At 48.4% G+C, this 18616-nt stretch overlaps 1 protein-coding gene across 1 annotated transcript in view; it reads left to right on the top strand.

Annotated features, from left to right (window-relative positions):
• The window catches only part of LOC126108345 (serine/threonine-protein phosphatase 6 regulatory ankyrin repeat subunit A-like), a 105382-nt gene that overhangs the window by 45830 nt on the left and 40936 nt on the right, over window positions 1–18616 (top strand). Inside the window, exons 5-6 of the mRNA XM_049913560.1 lie at window positions 315–778; window positions 2076–2325. Of these exons, the coding sequence (XP_049769517.1) occupies window positions 315–778; window positions 2076–2325 (714 nt within the window). The remainder of the gene's footprint in view (window positions 1–314; window positions 779–2075; window positions 2326–18616) is intronic.

Here is an 18616-nt window from a genome sequence, read left to right as displayed (position 1 = left end):
GAATTAGGAGAAAAAGTTGAAACAGCTGGTAATGAGATGCAGTGCACCAATTTTTAACGGGAAGCGGCTGCAGATTTCGATAGTGGGATACTGGTATGTGTCTGTGATACGCTGGTTGATCTGTATCACAGAGGGAAGATTTCTAGATTTGTAACTCGTGGCTGGGCAGAAGTGTATTGAGGGCTGCTCGCAGTTTTGCGTCTGTGACGGTTTCTTTCATTCTGTGTGTGTGTGTGTGTGTGTGTGTGTGTGTGTGTGTGTGTGTGTGTGTCTGTCTGTGTAATAGAGTGAGAGAGTGTCGATGTTTTGTGCAGGAGCCTCTCTCAACAGGAGAGAGGGAGGAGGCTGATAGAGGCGGCCAAGCAGGGTGCGGTGGAACAGCTGCGCGAGTTGCTGGCGGCGGGGGCGGACGTGGGGGCGAGGGAGGAGGGTTGGTGGGGGGGCAGCTGGACCGCCCTGCACTGGGCAGCAGAGAGGGGTCACGTGGCGGCGGCCAGCTGCCTCGTCGGCGCCGGCGCGGAGGTCGACGCCAGGGACAGCCTGGAGCAGTACACGCCCCTGCACTGGGCTGCATACTATGGCCACGCTGGTGTGGTGCGGCTGCTGCTCGGCGCCTCTGCTGACCCCAACGCCAGGGATCTGTGGGGGCGGACGCCGCTGCACTGGGCGGCAGAGGGGGGCCAGGCAGGGGCGGCGGCTGAGCTCCTCCTGGCGGGGGCGGACAGGGGGGCCCGGGATGACAAAGGCAGGACCCCCCTGGACCTCGTCAGGAAGAGAGGTAAGCGGAAGCTGGTGGATATGCTGACACAACGCTGACATACGGCACTCAGGAAGCACAATCAGTTACATCATATCTGTTGGTATTTCAAATAAAGAATACAAAAAATCAATCCTTTGTTCCTTTATTTGTACATACCATTTTGTGCTGTGTATGACAACTCCGGTAACACCGTGACAACTGCAACGGCGAGAGATACCTGTAAAGTAGTGTGAGGAACCCTTCAGTCTGTAAAATACTTCACGATCAGTTTTTGCAAAAGCTGAGTAACAACTGAAAAACACTCCACTATTACTAAGCACAACTTGTCTCTCTCAAAATTCTCTTCCTCACAGGCTGCAACATATGCAAGAAACACAAGAACACAGCCGACACCTATCACGACCGCCTGCATTTCAAAACGTCACCAATCAAACTCTTTTAAAGACACGAATGGCGCAATATTGTTGGTTGTCTACCACATCACGCAGCTGCATTAATGTTCCTTGTTCGAACCAGTCCACTACATTACTGGAAACTATATGCTGCTAGCATGTGTGGTGCTATGTTACACCAGCATATACTCCACCATACTCACATTAATGGCACACAAGTCGTTCAGTCAGAATGTGTCTTCAGTTGCTTTCTCACGCCCAGTATTCTTATGTATCTCCAGTACGCAAATACTTGCCGCCTTTAATTGCAGCCTCACATTGGTAGCAAGAGTTACACCACATACTGGACAACACTGCACACGGAACGAGTCACACATCAGGCAGATTCGTAGAGGTCACGCTATCACGAAAACTAAAATAAATAAAATTCTCTACTTTGGCCCACGAGTCGAGCAAGTGCTTCCAACTGTTGGTGAGATTCTAATGAGTGACTTGCTGTTAAGTTAATTCAAATATAGATGTGACTGCCGATGTAAACAACACAGTTTTCCATACTGTCACCATCTGTATATGAACGTGTCGTTATTTCGTAACTTTCGTCACCTGAGTCTACGACGTTTGATAAAAATGACGGAACGAGCAGCGGGGATGTCGAAAACGAAACGCACTACAACTAACTTTTAAAAGACGGTTCCCCTGACAACAGTGCTAGACTGAAGCGAATACTTGGTGGTTACACAGAGGGAAGAGATACATGTCCAGTGTGCACAGAAGAGGTTCTTATAAAGTGTCAACCGATGTGAAAGACTCATAAAATGTTGACGTCCAAAGTGAACTGGCCGGATTGAGCGCATGAGGTTCCTTTCCCTGTCGACAGCAACAACTTATTTTTCCAGATTTTAGGTTTCAATGTGACGCTGCAGCTAAGGGAACAGTGCAGAATACAGCAGCGGTGGCGGCGAGCGAGAAGGCGTTCCCCAGGCATGCGCCGGCAGCGGATTCGCCGCGCGGCGTGACGGTGAGTGGCTGGGGTGAGGCTCGCGAGCCAGCCGTGGGGCCACCAGAGAGACTCGCGCCCGCCAGCCTCCAGCACTCGGCTGTGAGGCGGACCTGCAACTTCCCCTCAGCCAGCATCGGCCGCCAGGGCCCACCTGTGGCGCAGCAGGCGGCCACGTGCGTAACCGCTACACGGCGAAACAAACTACTTACACCCACACATTCACACCAGGCTATGATCGGAAACAGAAAACACACTAAATTTTCTTAATCGCGCAGTAGAAAAAAGGAACAACACCCATGGCTTCACAATATTCGGGAAACCGACAGCCACGAAGCATCGCCGTTCACAAACTGCCGAATCACCCGGTGGCGCACGGGCTTCAGATTTGGACTCCACGGATTGAACGGAACATCCGTAAGCAAACACCATCACACAAAGCAGCTACACACAATAAAACATACACCAGAGGAAAATACTGGCAAGTTCCATATGATCGAGAAATTAAACCAACAAATTAGTAGAGAGAAAAGAAACACACAAACACACACACACACACACACACACACACACAGACAGACAGACAGACAGACAGAGAGAGAGAGAGAGAGAGAGAGAGAGAGAGAGACTGATAGTGTAAACAAAATTCAAATTCGTCGCCAAATACTCTCGAGAAGAATTGAACGCTAACGGCGTTAGCAAACACAACAATGTGTGTATGTGTGTGTGTGTGTGTGTGTGTGTGTGTGTGTGTGTGTGTGTGTGTGTGCAGTGCCCTCAGAACGCAAAAGAATGATGTCGCAAGAAACTTCAGCAATAATATGTATACGCTAAATATTTTGACGCCAAAATTATGTCGCTGAATAATCAAGAGGTGTGCAGTGCAGGACAGCATACAGATAGTCCTGCAAAACTGTGTAATGTAAAAATCACGGTAAGAAAAAAAAAACTTAGGCCTGTCTTTGTCAGATCAATTAAAACAAAATATGTTCACGTTCTTCAGCTTACAATAATCAGATGTCCACTGGGGATGGCACAGAGGTGCCCAAAAAATATGGTTAGGTAACAAGAGAAATTACTCTTCTGCATAAAAGGGCAACCTGTTTTCAATAATATATGTATATATTCGCCATTTACTGTAAGAACCCCCTGCGGGTCCGGGGTAAGAATAGGCCCGAGGTATTCCTGCCTGTCGTAAGAGGCGACTAAAAGGAGTCCATCCCCCTCACGGGGGTAGTTAGCGCCTGCGTCCGGAGACGGACGGTTCCACGACCTATAATCGTGGTCTTTTTGGTTTTTTCACTTCTCGTTTCTTCCTTCCTTTTGTTGGTTCCTTTCTTTGCTCTTCTCCACCTCGCTGTCTTCCTTACTCTTTCCCTTGACTTCTCCTTGCCTTCTCATTGCCTTTTTCTCCTTGCCTTCTCATTGCCTTTTTCTCCTTGCCTTCTCATTGCCTTTTTCTCCTTGCCTTCTCATTGCCTTTTTCTCCTTGCCTTCTCATTGCCTTCTTCTCCTTGCCTTCTCATTGCCTTCTTCTCCTTGCCTTCTCTGGTCTCCGCCTTGGCGTTTGAGACAGTCTGTCCTCTTTCTCCCTCTCTCCCTTCTTTTTCCTCTTCTTCCTTCCTCCCTGTGCGTGCCTGAAGGCCGACCCACGCGTTCGCACGCATAGCTGGTGACGGGGTAACGCGTAAGTCCCCGCCCTGGGTAGACATGTAAGGCACGCGCGTACCCCCTGGTAAAGGCCAGGCCCGGGGAGGGGTGATTGCCTGAGCTGATACCTTCTGACCATGCCGATTGGTCCCTCCGTCTGTTTCTCGGGAGGTGTGACCTGAGGTGTAAACATTCACCTAAGGCGGGAGTGCCCTCTGAGAGGGTCCCCACAAGGAAGGAGCGCGCCATCGGAGACGCTGGCAATCATGGGGGATTCCTCCGCAATGGATTCTACTCCATCTCACTCGACTTCGACCCAAAAACGGAAACGTGACCAGCCAACAGTGACAAAAGTACTACCGCCTGCCCCACAGTTCCTCGTAGTTTCTCGAACTGAGGACGGAAAGGATTTTTCCTCTGTCAACCCTTTTGTTATTCAGAAGGGCGTAGATGCCATAGCCGGATCTGTCAAATCTTGTACCAGGTTGCGTAACGGCACCTTATTACTAGAAACTGAGAGTGCCTTTCAGGCACAAAAACTGCTTCGGGCCACCCTCCTGTACACGTTCCCTGTCCGGGTGGAGGCCCACCGAACTTTGAATTCGTCTCGTGGTGTAGTCTATACTAGCTCCCTCGACGGATTGACTGACGAGGAGCTTCAATCTTTCCTCGCTGAGCAGGGCGTGACAGCTGTCCATCGGGTCATGAAAAAGGTCAACAACGACCTTGTACCGACCCGGACACTTTTCTTGACCTTTGATAGTGTTAAGCTGCCATCGCGCATCAAGGTGGGCTACGAGGTTATTTCTGTTCGCCCCTATGTCCCGACACCTACGCGCTGCTACCAGTGTCAGCGTTTCAATCACACTCACCAGTCTTGTTCCAATGCGGCTAAATGTGTCACTTGTGGCAGGGATGCCCATGAGGGTGACTGTCCACCTCCGTCTCCTCATTGTGTGAACTGTCAGGGTGACCATGCCGCATCCTCCCGCGACTGTCCTGTCTATAAGGACAAACGTTGCATCCAAGAAATTCGGGTCAAAGAGAAAGTGTCCACCTCGGCTGCTCGCAAGCTATTGGCTAGTAGGAAGCCCACGCTGCTCCCAGCGGGGAAATATAGTACTGTCCTCGCCTCTCCTCGGACTACCCGGGAGGTAGCAACCCAGACATGCGATCTGACCTTCAGCACCACGGTCGTCCGTTCGGCCAGTGCTAAGATCGCACGGTCGACGTCTCCTCTTCCTCCCATCACCCCACAGACACCAGCCACTTCCTCAGCTTCTGCTAAGTCGAAGACCCCGAAGTCAGATGCACGGTCCTTCAAGAAGGAACCATCCCGTGCAGACTTCCTCCGTCCCTCGACCTCCCAGCCTTCGACCGGTACTTCCACCAAACGTCCTTCCAAAAAGGCGCATAGGAAGCACAGTTCTCCTTCTCCGCCACAGCGCATTTCTTCTCCTGCGCCACCCAGCGGTTGCCGCCCCAGGCCGTCATCCGTTTCGACTGGCCGCACCGCCGGTAACCGTACATCTGGCCGTTCACCGGCGGAGGAAGCTCCCCCTCCCGGCCATCCTCCCGAGATGGCCGATGATCCTATAGACCTCATGGACGATGACTGTCCGCTTACTGATAGCGGCGGCAGTGCTCGCTCGAAGCCAGGCCCTAAGCGGCCTTCGAGGTGACCCCTTCTCTCATCTTCCTTTTCTTACGATGGCACTTATTCACTGGAATATTCGCAGCATTCGCTCCAACCGAGAGGACTTGAAGTTGCTGCTCCGCTTGCATCGTCCGCTCGTCGTAGCCCTCCAGGAAACGAAGCTATGCCCATGCGATCACATTGCCTTGGCACACTACACCTCTGTGCGTTTTGACCTACCCCCTGTGGTAGGTATCCCAGCTCATGGAGGGGTTACGTTGCTGGTCCGGGATGATATTTACTACGATCCCATCACGTTGCACACCGGCCTGCAGGCAGTTGCCATCCGCATTACTCTCCCCACTTTTACGTTTTCCTTTTGTACCGTTTACACTCCATCGTCATCTGCCGTTACCAGGGCAGACATGATGCAACTTACTGCTCAGCTACCTGCACCATTTTTGTTAACTGGAGACTTCAATGCCCACCATCCCCTTTGGGGCTCTCCAGCCTCCTGCCCGAGGGGCTCCTTGTTAGCAGACCTTTTCAACCAGCTCAATCTTGTCTGCCTCAATACTGGCGCTCCTACTTTTCTTTCGGACACATCTCATACCTATTCCCATTTAGACCTCTCCATATGTACTCCCCAACTTGCACACCGGTTTGAGTGGTATGCACTTGCTGATACATATTCGAGCGACCACTTCCCGTGTGTTATCCATCTCCTGCAGCATACTCCCTCTCCGTGCTCCTCTAGTTGGACCATCTCCAAGGCAGACTGGGGGCTCTTCTCTTCCAGGGCGACCTTTCAGGATCAAACCTTCACAAGCTGCGATCGTCAGGTCGCACACCTCACGGAAGTCATTCTCACTGCTGCTGAATATTCCATCCCTCACCCTACTTCTTCTCCACGTCGCGTACCGGTCCCCTGGTGGACCGCAGCATGTAGAGACGCTTTACGTGCTCGTCGACGTGCTTTACGCACCTTTAAACGCCACCCTACAGTGGCGAATTGTATTAATTATCAACGATTACGTGCTCAGTGTCGTCATATTATTAAAGAAAGCAAGAAAGCCAGCTGGGCTGCTTTCACAAGCACCTTCAACAGTTTTACTCCTTCTGTTGTCTGGGGTAGCCTGCGCCGGCTATCTGGCACTAAGGTCCACTCCCCAGTTTCTGGCTTGAAGGTCGCGAATGAAGTCCTTGTGGCCCCTGAGGCTGTCTCCAATGCCTTCGGCCGCTTTTTCGCCGAGGTTTCGAGCTCCGCTCATTACCACCCTGCCTTCCTCCCCCGCAAACAGGCAGAGGAGGCTCGGCCACTTGACTTTTGCTCCTCGACTCGTGAAAGTTATAATGCCCCATTCACCATGCGGGAACTCGAAACCGCACTTGGCCGATCACGGTCCTCCGCTCCAGGGCCTGATTCTATTCATATTCAGATGCTGAAGAACCTTTCTCCTGCGGGTAAAGGTTTTCTTCTTCGTACATACAATCGCATCTGGATTGAGGGACATGTTCCCGCATGCTGGCGCGAGTCTATTGTTGTCCCGATTCCTAAGCCGGGGAAGGACAAGCGCTTGCCTTCCAGTTATCGACCTATCTCACTTACCAGCTGTGTCTGTAAAGTGATGGAGCGAATGGTTAACTCTCGATTGGTTTGGCTGCTTGAGTCTCGACGCCTACTTACCAATGTACAATGTGGATTTCGTAGGCGCCGCTCTGCTGTTGACCATCTGGTTACCTTGTCGACCTTCATTATGAATAACTTCTTGCGGAAGCGCCCGACCGCGGCTGTGTTCTTTGATTTGGAGAAGGCTTACGACACCTGTTGGAGGGCGGGCATTCTCCGCACCATGCATACATGGGGCCTTCGCGGTCGCCTCCCTCTTTTTATTCGTTCCTTTTTAATGGATCGACAGTTCAGGGTCCGTGTGGGTTCTGTCCTGTCCGACACCTTTCGCCAGGAGAATGGGGTGCCACAGGGCTCAGTTTTGAGCGTCGCTCTCTTCGCCATCTCGATCAATCCAATAATGGATTGCCTCCCAGCTGATGTATCAGGCTCCCTTTTTGTGGACGATTTTACCATCTATTGCAGTGCGCAGTGTACACGTGTCCTGGAGCGCTGTCTTCAGCGTTCTCTTGACCGTTTTTACTCCTGGAGTGTCGCCAATGGCTTCCGTTTTTCTGCCGAGAAGACGGTCTGTATTAACTTCTGGCGCTACAAAGAGTTTCTCCCACCGTCCTTACGACTCGGTCCCATTGCTCTCCCAATCGTGGAGACAACCAAATTTTTAGGCCTTACCTTTGACAGGAAACTTAGCTGGTCTCCGCATGTGTCATATTTGGCCGCCCGTTGTACCCGTTCTTTAAATGTCCTCCGTGTTCTCAGTGGTATGTCGTGGGGAGCGGATCGAACCGTCCTACTTCGTCTATATCGGTCGATCGTCCGCTCCAAGCTGGATTATGGGAGCTTCGTATACTCCTCTGCACGGCCATCCATCTTACGCCGCCTCAACTCCATACATCGGGGTTTACGACTTGCGATCGGAGCATATTATACCAGTCCCGTAGAGAGTCTTCATGCTGACGCTGGCGAATTGCCACTCACTTACCGGCGCGATATACTGCTTTGTCGGTATGCCTGTCGGCTACTGTCAATGCCCGACCATCCGTCTTATCGTTCCTTTTTTGACGACTCTCTTGACCTTCAATACGGGTTGTATGTCTCTGCCCTGCTACCCCCTGGAGTTCGCTTTCGTCGCCTCCTTCAACACCTTAATTTTTCACTCCCTGCAACCTTTCGAGTGGGCGAGAGCCGCACGCCACCTTGGCTCCAGGCTCAGGTCCGCGTTCACCTTAACCTCAGCTCGCTCCCAAAAGAGGTCACCCCCGGTTCGGTCTACCACTCCCGTTTTTTGGAACTTCGTTCGAAGTTCCTCAACATGACTTTCATTTATACAGATGGCTCTAAGACCAATGACGGGGTCGGGTGTTCCTTTATTGTCGGGGCACAAAGTTTCAAATACCGGCTCCATGGCCATTGTTCGGTCTTCACAGCTGAGCTCTTTGCCCTCTACCAGGCTGTTCTTTACATCTGCCGCCACCGACATTCTGCTTATGTCATCTGCTCAGATTCCCTGAGCGCCATCCAGAGCCTCAGTGATCCGTACCCGGTTCACCCTTTAGTACACCGGATCCACCGCTCTCTTCAGCGGCTGGTGGACGTCGGTTAGCTTTATGTGGGTTCCTGGCCATGTCGGTATCCCTGGGAACGAAGCTGCAGATGCCGCGGCCAAGGCTGCGGTCCTCTAGCCTCGGACAGCTTCTTGTTGTGTCCCTTCATCCGATTTTAGCAGGGTCATTTGTCGGCGCGTTGTGTCGCTGTGGCATGCCGATTGGGCTGCACTTACCGACAACAAGCTTCGGGCCTTAAAACCTCTTCCCGTGGCTTGGACGTCCTCCTCACGCCCTTCTCGGCGGGAGGAGGTCGTTTTAGCAAGCTTAAGAATTGGACACTGCCGGTTCAGCCATCGCCATCTGCTGACGGCTGCGCCGGCGCCGTTCTTCCCATGTGGGCACTTGCTGACGGTTAGACACATTTTAATGTCCTGTCCAGATCTTAACACACTGCGCCTCGATCTTAACCTGCCTAATACTTTCGATGCCATTTTAGCGGATGACCCACGAGCAGCTGCTCGTGTTCTTTGTTTTATCAATTTGACAAACCTCGCTAAGGACATTTGATGATGTTGTTTTTTAATCCTATGCCTGTCAGTCTCTTTTATCGTGTTTTCCCTTTTAGTTGTTGTTGTCAACTTGTGCCTCGCGGTGCATTCTTAGAGTAGTCAGGGCGCTAATGACCATTGAAGTTGTGCGCCCTAAAACCACAAAAAAAAAAATTTACTTTAAGAGTTATTTTCACAACTGCAGTGTCGCCTTTGGGCTCTGAACAAGATTTCATCTCGGCACATGTCAGGCTTTAAACTCCTCCGACACACAAACACGTCCCGATTTTTGTAACTTCGTGTGGTGAACCGTTTCACCTATGTAAATGCTAACTGTTTTACTGCACTCTTTAATAAATGTACTCTGATGGCGTCTTGGAATTTATTTCAAATGGGTTAGCTACTCTCACCACCAAATTAGACACGCAGATCGCCTGCCTGCATCTAAACAGCTGTCCGTTCTGCTGCAAGAACTGCCCAAGTGGCCATATCAGCGAGAGACGTACGAAGAACAATCAGGAGGGATTGGGGTGCGTCGGCTCACTAACATCGTACAGGAAATAGTTAAGTGTAGCAGTCTCGGGTGGGAAGTTACGGTGTGTTTATTGCTTTCTTCGGAGTCGTGACTATATTCAGAAACATGTACGGAGATTTGGAACAAAATGGGGGTCTTGCGCGTAAAAAAGCGTTCGGAAGATAAGTAAGGAGTAAATATTTGTACAAAGATCGGGTGTTGAAAAATTACAGGCTGTATACGACCCAGGACAACCGGAAATCTGGGAAGAACCCGGGAATTGTTTCATCGTTTTAGTTTTCAGATACATTTTTGTAATTGTGGCTGGTAGGAACTGATTCTCTGGCAAAGCATGCTACTGTATCCCGCTACTGGAGAATATTACTGCAGCAATGAAACAAAAACGGGAGGAAAAAATAAATCTTTAGTTGCAAAGGACATGCGCCATTTACAACAAGAAAATACAGCTAAAAATATGTCAAAGGCCTTAGGGCGAAGACGATGTGATACTTGGTAAGAATACACTCCTTTCTGTGAGCGTGACGTCACGTCAGGTTCATCTGGGCAGTCGCCAGCGGGCTGATGCGCATGCGCAGTTGACTCGCCTGCGAGCAGTACCTTCCCCCGCCCCCCCCGCTGCTCGGACTGCTCCGGCCGTTAGCTGTATCGCGTGCCTTGGCTGCCGCATTCGCGCATGCGCAGAGCTATCCGAGTTGTAGAGAATGGGGGGAATTCTGTCCACGTGACCCGTGTTTGCGTTCAGTGATTTGGCTGCTTCCTCTTCATATCCAGCTCCCACGTCTAATGAACACAAAACGTATTTCTGTGGCCAGGAGCTATCAAGCGTATTAAAAATACATTCACATATTTAGTGAAGGCAAAAATATATTATTAGTATCAGTTTTCTGGATTTTATTTCAAAGTTTTTGGCAGTCAAGCATTAATCCCTTTGCAGAACGATGAAGTTATTGTTGTCAGTTTGCTAGAGAAATTTGGCGTTACTATTCTCGCTGAGGCAGTCAATTTATTTGAAACGAAGTGTTTCATTCCACAGCTATTCGTTGAATGTAAAGTGCACGTTTTCATGTTCTGCCATGTATGGCATGATGTCATAAAGAAGAAAAAAGATGAGATGCTACAGTACTGCTACTCAAAGAAAACTTCGTCGCAAAAACCACACCGAAAAGCTTAATGTCAGGTGGGACCTACTTAATTGCGAATCTGGACAATGTGCACTTCAGACCGAAGTATTCACGTTAGTAAAGTTTACGAAATTCCGATGCACTCGGAGCATCCTCTAACGTCCTGTTTCTTTTATGGCGTAATGTAACACCTCTTTGTGCTTTATACACACAAACATGCGGACTTCCTACGTCACTGCAGCTGCGCACGCGCAGTAATGCCTGTTTTCTGGCGCTCTCTGGCAACTGCTGAGCCGAAGATGTTTGTGACAGTCTGGGGATGGTTTTGCCAATGGTGGTTTGAAAAGTGTTACTTTTAAAGTAAATATGCTTCTACGCAGGATGAATTATGGTACGTGTGGCAAAGTGGGCTGAATTCCTTAAATCACACAGCGTTTGACTCTCGTTTAAAACTGAACACTTTCAGGACCAACCTCGTAGAAGAATTTCGAGCCCTGAAGACCAGACATTTGCGTCAGTATTTTAAATTTACTGGCAAATTTGTGCGACGTACCTTAAAGTATAACACACGCAATAAACGTCGATATTGTATGTGAAAGCTTGGCTTTTCTTGGTGCTACACTACATACTTTAATGTAAACCCCTAACTTTTCCTATTTGTGTGTTCGCGCTACGTAGGTGATTGCTATTGGCTTACCACATAACGTGTCCTATGCTCTGAATGTCTGCTGTCATCGGTTCGCCAAGTCACATGCCATGACATCGCCATCTCGATTTCAAAGCTCCGGAAACTAGGGTGCCGTGTTTGGTGCAATTCGAATTTATAGTTTCGTAATACGAAAATATGCACCGTATATGTTGCTGCAAATCAAAGGCCGTTCCAAAACTTCTCTCCCCGTTCCATTTTTTCCAGGAAGTTCCACGCCAGTGTATAAACCGTAAACCATTCAAAGGATTGATAAGTTTTACAGTTCCGAGGGAAAATCTACGGGAAACCTACCGTCACTTAGCACGGAAAAAGTGTATTTTCACCCGGGGAAAAGCATATTTTTACACCCTGAATTACCAGTAAAAGAATCAACCAAAAAACAGGTGAGAATCCTGGAGGCCAAAGAAAATGTGTGACCTTTAAGAAGCAGCAAATACACTTTCCCACAACGTAAGTAAGACATCGGGTAAAAATTATTCTCTGTATCAGGAACCTGACTTGGGCACGCTCTGCCCCTAAAATCTCGGGTAAATTACTCTAAAAGCTGACTGATATTGTCGTGTTGGTTGCACTAGAGATGGGAACGACAGGAATTACCGAGAATAAGTACCATTCATTTCATTTACCACTATTATTCATGCCCATTAGGTGTATTTACCGGCTTCCGCTACTTGCAGTAGACTGCAAAGTTTGGAAGGCTTCGCCGTAAAACACGTAACGTGGTAGTTGATGTACTCGATGTCCCCGGTCTGCGACTCGTATTTGTTACACTAGAGGGTGCTGTGGCGTGGCTGCAGGATGCGATATCTTTCATTTCGATAACTGTGCTCAGATGACGGCAGACGAACCCATTAAATACTTCGGAGCAGACTGCGAATAACGTAAACAATAAACGTAGGTGACTGGACGATTAGTCGGAAAACAGACTGCGCGCTGCTAAACAGAAAGATGGCAGCTGAAGTGCGTGTTGCACGATGCCTCGGAAGTAGCGACAAGCGCGTGGTAACATTCTTACTCCGCAATTCACACTTAGGTGCCCGGCGGAGGGTTGATCGAACCACCTTTAAGCTACTCCCCTACCGTTCCACTCTCGAACAGTTGGAGGAGAAACAAACACTTACATCTCCCTGTGCGAGCTCTGACTTGTCTTATTTCACTATGAAGATCATTTCTACCTGTGTAGGTGGGCGCCAAAAAAATATTATCGTACTCTGAGGAGAAACTTGGCGATTGAAATTGCCTGGGAAGGTCCTGCCGTAGCAAGAAACGGCTTCGCTTTGACGACTGTCACGTTAATTCCTGTATCATATCCGTAGCGCTGTCTCACCCATTTCGCGGTAATACAAGACGACGTGCCCTTCTTTGAACTCTTTCCATCGCTTCCGTGAATCCTGTCTGAGGCGGGTCCCACACTGCGCAGCAGTACTCGAGAAGGGGACGTACAAGTGTAGTGTAGGCGGTCTCTTTAGTATACCTGTCAGGTCCTCTATTTCTTCTGTCAGTAAATCGATTGCTTTCTGCGCTACATTATCCATGTCATCGTTGCAGTTTAAGGTATAAACAACTTAAACTCTTAAGTATTTAGCTGAATTTATATACCTCAGATTTTTTTATTTATCGTCTTAGTGATTTCTTTGTCGTGCTCATGTGGACGACTTCACACTTTCCATGATTTATAGTCGATTGCCACTTGTTGCACTATTCTGATATCTTGTGTAAATCATTTTGCAATTCGATTTGGTCATCTGATGACATTACATGACGGTAAGTGGCTGCACCAGCTAGACACTGTCTAAGAGCAGTGCTCAGATTGTCCCGTAAGTGGTGTACGGAGACCAGCAACAGCAGAGGGCCTCTTAACACTTACTTTGGGCAACACCAGGCGTTACTTCTGTTTTACTCGATGACCTTCCGTCGGTTACTACCAACTGTGACTTTTCTAACGAGAAATCACGAATCCAGTCACACAACTCCACAGGTGCGCAATTTAACTAGAAGGGACGGTGTTAGAAGCGATATGGAAACCTAAAAACTACGTAATCAAATTGACGTCCCTTGTCAACACCACACATTAGTTCGTGGGAATAAAGAGCTAGTTTTGTTTCACAAGAGCGTTGTTTTCTGATTCCGTGCTGGCTGTTTCTCAGTAAATCTTGTTCTTCGAGGTGGTTCATTCTGTTCGAGCGCAGTATATGTTCCAAAACACTACTGCAAACCGAGGTTAGCGGTGTGGGTCTGTTATTCAGCGGATTACTCTCATCCCGCTCCTTGGCTATTGGTGTGACTTGCGCAACTTTACATTCTGCTGGCTACGGAGAGCTTTCTACCAGCGAGCGGTTGTATGTGGCTGCTAAGTGTGGAGCTGTTGTATCAGCATACTGTGGGAGTAACAGACTGGTATACAATCTGGACCGCAGGCTTTGCCTTCCTTGTGGTTTAAGCTGTTTTGCTGCACCAAGAATTTCTGCTTCTGAATTACTCATATTGGCAGTTGTCCTCGATTCGAGTTCTGGAATGTTTACTTCGCCCTGTCCCGTGAAAGAAATTAGGAAAATGGTTTGGTAACTCTGCCTTCGTGGCGCTGTCATCGAAAAGATCACCATTGTTACCGCGCAGTGAAGGTATCGATTGCGTCTTCACGGTGTATGCGATCCGGGACAACCGAGAAATCCGGGAGAAACCCGGGAATTTTTTCATCCGGTAGAAAACTAGGAAAAACCTGGAATATTTGAAATGCCGCGAATTCTTCATTGTTTTAGTCTGCAGTCAAACTTTCGTAATTTTGACTGGTAAGAAGTGATAAACGGCAAAATGTGTCAAAGGCTTTAGGACGAAGACTGTGGAGTACCTCATAACAATAAACTACTGCCGACGAGTGTGACGTCACACCTGTTTGCATTAAGTTTAAAAAAATGGCTCTGAGCACTATGGGATTCAACTTCTGAGGTCATCAGTCCCGTAGAACTTAGAACTACTCAAACCTAACTAACCTAAGGACATCACACACATCCATGGCCGAGGCAGGATTTGAACCTGCAACCGTAGCAGTCGCGCGGTTCCGGACTGGAGCGCCTAGAACCGCTCGGCCACAACGGCCGGCTAAATATCACACCGACGCATCCTTTTATGCGCAAAACAGCTTAGGCTCTGCGACTGTTTCACGCGTCCCTTGTCTTCCTACTACTTTCTATTCACGAAATGTCCTATACTGAGTGCGTGGTTTGAAGGAACCCGTTTTAAAGAATCAAATGCCTCACCAATGCAACTTTTTCACACCTCATTCGCCTTCCTACCATCTTCTCTAAATGCCTTAAATTTGCTACTTCTCAGTCAAATACCGCATCAGTGTGGCTTTTTGTGCACAAGACAGCTAGGTGTGAGGCGGTGAACTTTTAACGCTTCGTTTCATTACACCAGTTTCCGCTGTCGGTTTGGTTGTGTGCTAGTGTGCATTCCGAACTACTTGTTCACTTAACGTGTCTCGCAATACCTGTTGCGGAAATTTTTCATTTTCCCCTCAGATCAGAAAATAAGTGTTGTTTGAGGACCCCGCCTTCTGCGTTGTGCGGTTCTGATGCGTTCTTCTCGTCGTCATTTCGCTACACGGGACCAGCCGTAGTGCTTCTGGAATCTGGACACGCTGTTTCAGACCACTGTGTAGTTTACCTCCCATCTTTTGCGATCCTACTGACATATTCTTGTGTAACCGTGCAGCAGGGAGATTGTAAACGGCGTAATAACCAACTCCAGAATGTATCGAGCAACAGTTGGTCATTTTCAGAGTTCTTCTCCACTATCGCGAAATTAGTGGGGGGAGTGTCACGGGCCGGCCGCGGTTGTCTAGCGGTTCTGGCGCTGCAGTCCGAATACGCGGGACTGCTACGGTCGCAGGTTCGAATCCTGCCTCGGGCATGGGTGTGTGTGATGTCCTTAGGTTAGTTAGGTTTAACTAAGTTCTAGGGGACCTAAGATGTTGAGTCCCATAGTGCTCAGAGCCATTTGAACCATTTTGGAGTGTCACGGATACGATATCGGAGATGGGGGTGGCAGAGATTAAAATAGTGGCGATTTTCCGTGCGACGAGATGTTATCCGAAATTTCAGTCACCATCTTTCTGATCGCAATACGAAAATGTTGCTGCCGTGCATCACGTAGAGAAAACTCTTTTCTTAGCCTTACTGAGTATTTCTGCAGGTTTTTTGCGACATTGTACCAGTAAGTACGGATAGCGGAAGTGCTCTCTCCACGACAGACTTTGGTGACGTCACAACACGGACAGCCGCGAAGCATTTATCTCGACTGATTCCGCAGCGTGACGTATACCCTAGTGAGCTTGTCCTCCTGTTCTTCTCTCCCATATAATACATTTAGTACCCTGAAAGATTCACCCTTTTATGACGAAAGCAAGACTTTTTGATTCTATTGTGTCTCCCTTTTGCTGTAATATAGTTGAAGACACACAATTGACGGACATCTGCCAGACCATTTCTTACGCTCCGGGTTAGAAGCGCCAAACGTGTACTTTTTTTCCCGCTCTATTCCTGCCTCGACTAGCCGGTCACGTGACCTGTGCTGGCTGCACGTCACCACTGCTGTAACGTCTTCCGTCTCGAAATTCTGCTGCAGTCTGCTCCGTATTCAGGGTGTATATTAAAACTGTCACATACAACGGAACAGTCCAGTAAGTCATGTCGAAATCTACTGTGAAAGTTTTTTTACACAGGAAGACAACGAAAGAAATGGATTGCCAAAATTTTAGCTGCTAAGAAGTACTGCAAGTAATTTGTAAAAAATGTTGAAGTTATGGTACACACATTTTTGCCACGCCGAGAGCAGCTTACGACAGCGGTTTGTACAGCCCTGCCCTCCTAGCGCGCAACTCGCAGAATCAGACACGCAGCGCCACGCAGCGGAATTATCCAGAGTTAACAGACACCATTTTCAAGCACCTGAAGCCTGGCTTACGTTGTGTCTAGGAATCCTACATACTCGGTTCGCTAGACAAACAGTCAAGCAACACGTATGAGTGAGTTTCATTGCAAAACACAATCACAATTACTCAACGTTGGTATGTGTCGCAGGAAACGTGCGGCATTGAGGGATATCAGTCTCCTTGATAAGAGACAAACAAGTCTGTAAGTCTGTGCTACGCCGGGGCAGCTGCCGCCGTAGCTGCGGTCCGCCTCCAGTCTGGGGCGGCGCCGACGCCGCCTCCACGCGGGGGCCACTGGTGGCGCGTTGTCGTCCTGGAGGGAGGCCGTTCTCTCGTGTACGGCTGGAACCGTCTGTACGGAGGAGAACTGCCTGTGAACGGTGTTTTACTAGTTTCTACTCTCTGGAGCTAATACTCGGCACACACGATACAGCTCCGTCCTGCTACAGCCACGACACGAAACTTTGCTATTCAGGATTATTTTGCGTGTCAAGTGCACTGTTCTTGACGCAGTGTCCAAAATGGCGCAGGGAAGCAGGAACTTAAGTGTCTCAATTTGTACGGAAGCGTGACATGTGCGGAGATCGTGCACTTTGCAACGGAATTGCATCTCCATCTCTCGTTAGCACTGGTCCAAAATGTTCCTCGTATGTCGGCTGCCGTCTTTCCCTGGCTTCTCACTACCACTGAGGGAAAATTTATAAACAGAACGCCAATTACCGACATCGGGCATCATCTGAAGAGCAGGTGACACAGCTGGCGTTTCCACTAGGTTTGTGACGTCTAATGGTCATATTCATTTTTGTTTCCTTTTTTTTCTCTAAAACATAAATTCTGCAGTGGCAAAGCGCCCGCTTCGTGATCCAGAGAGAGCGGGATCAAATCCCGTTCAGAGCACAACTTGGAGTGGCCACGAAAGACACGTGGTTGGGACTCCACGTCGAACTGCAGGTGTCCACTTTGCGATCAGGTGACAGGGGAGGGCCAGGGAAGCGCCAGCAGCTGCAGTGCGGCCACCAGAGAGACCTGCAAGAGGCCTGCCAGGCGGGTTCTCTCCCGCTCGTGCTCGTCAGCCCGTCTGCCGCTGTGGAAACCTGCCTTGAACTGCGCAGACAACTGTCTGAATAACTTCATGTCGACTGTTGCATTTCTGGACGTGTATAGGTTAATTAAAGAATGTGATTCTGAGCAAAGTAACATATTAAGCTATTTGTGTAACCAGTAGTTTATCAGTGGAATATTTCCTGAGTGGCTGAAATATGCTGAAGTTAAGCCACTGTTTAAGAAGGGAGATAAAGAAATAGCATCAGATTTCCGTCCAATTTCACTGTTGCCAGCATTCTCAAAAATTTTCGAAAAAGTAATGTACAGTCGTCTTTATAACCATCTTATCTCAAATAACATACTGTCAAAGTCCCAGTTTGGATTTCTAAAAGGTTCTGATATTGAGAAGGCTATCTACACTTACAGTGAAAATGTGCTTAATTCATTACACAAAAAATTGCAGGCAACTGGTATATTTTGTGATCTGTCAAAGGTATTTGACTGTGTAAATCACAATATCCTTTTAAGTAAACTAGAATATTATAGTGTAACGGGAAATGCTGCAAAATGGTTCAAATCTTATATCTCTGGCAGGAAACAAAGGGTGTTATTAGGAAAGAGACATGTATCAAGCTATCAGGCATCATCCAACTGGGAACTAATTACATGTGGAGTCCCACAAGGTTCCATTTTGGGGCCCTTACTTTTTCTTGTGTATATCAATGACCTTTCATCAGTAACATTACCAGATGCCAAGTTTGTTTTGTTTGCCGATGATACAAACATTGCAATAAATAGCAAATCAAGTGTAGTCTTAGAAAGATCAGCCAATAAAATATTTGTGGACAATAATCACTGGTTCCTTAGCAATTCTTTGTCACCAAACTTTGAAAAAACACACTACATGCAGTTCAGAACTTGTAAGGGGTGTCCCAAGAGTATATGTCTAACATGATGACAAGAAGATAGAAGAAGTGGACAGTGTTAAATTCTTGGGATTACAGCTTGATAATAAATTCAACTGGGAGGAGCACACCACAGAACTGCTGAAGTGTCTTAACAAATCTCTGTTTGCAATGCGAATTTTATCAGGCATAGGGGATATAAAAATGAA

The sequence above is a fragment of the Schistocerca cancellata genome, chromosome 11 (assembly GCF_023864275.1).
Source record: "Schistocerca cancellata isolate TAMUIC-IGC-003103 chromosome 11, iqSchCanc2.1, whole genome shotgun sequence".
Classification (NCBI taxonomy): domain Eukaryota; kingdom Metazoa; phylum Arthropoda; class Insecta; order Orthoptera; family Acrididae; genus Schistocerca; species Schistocerca cancellata.
This window is presented reverse-complemented; position numbering and strand designations above follow the sequence as displayed.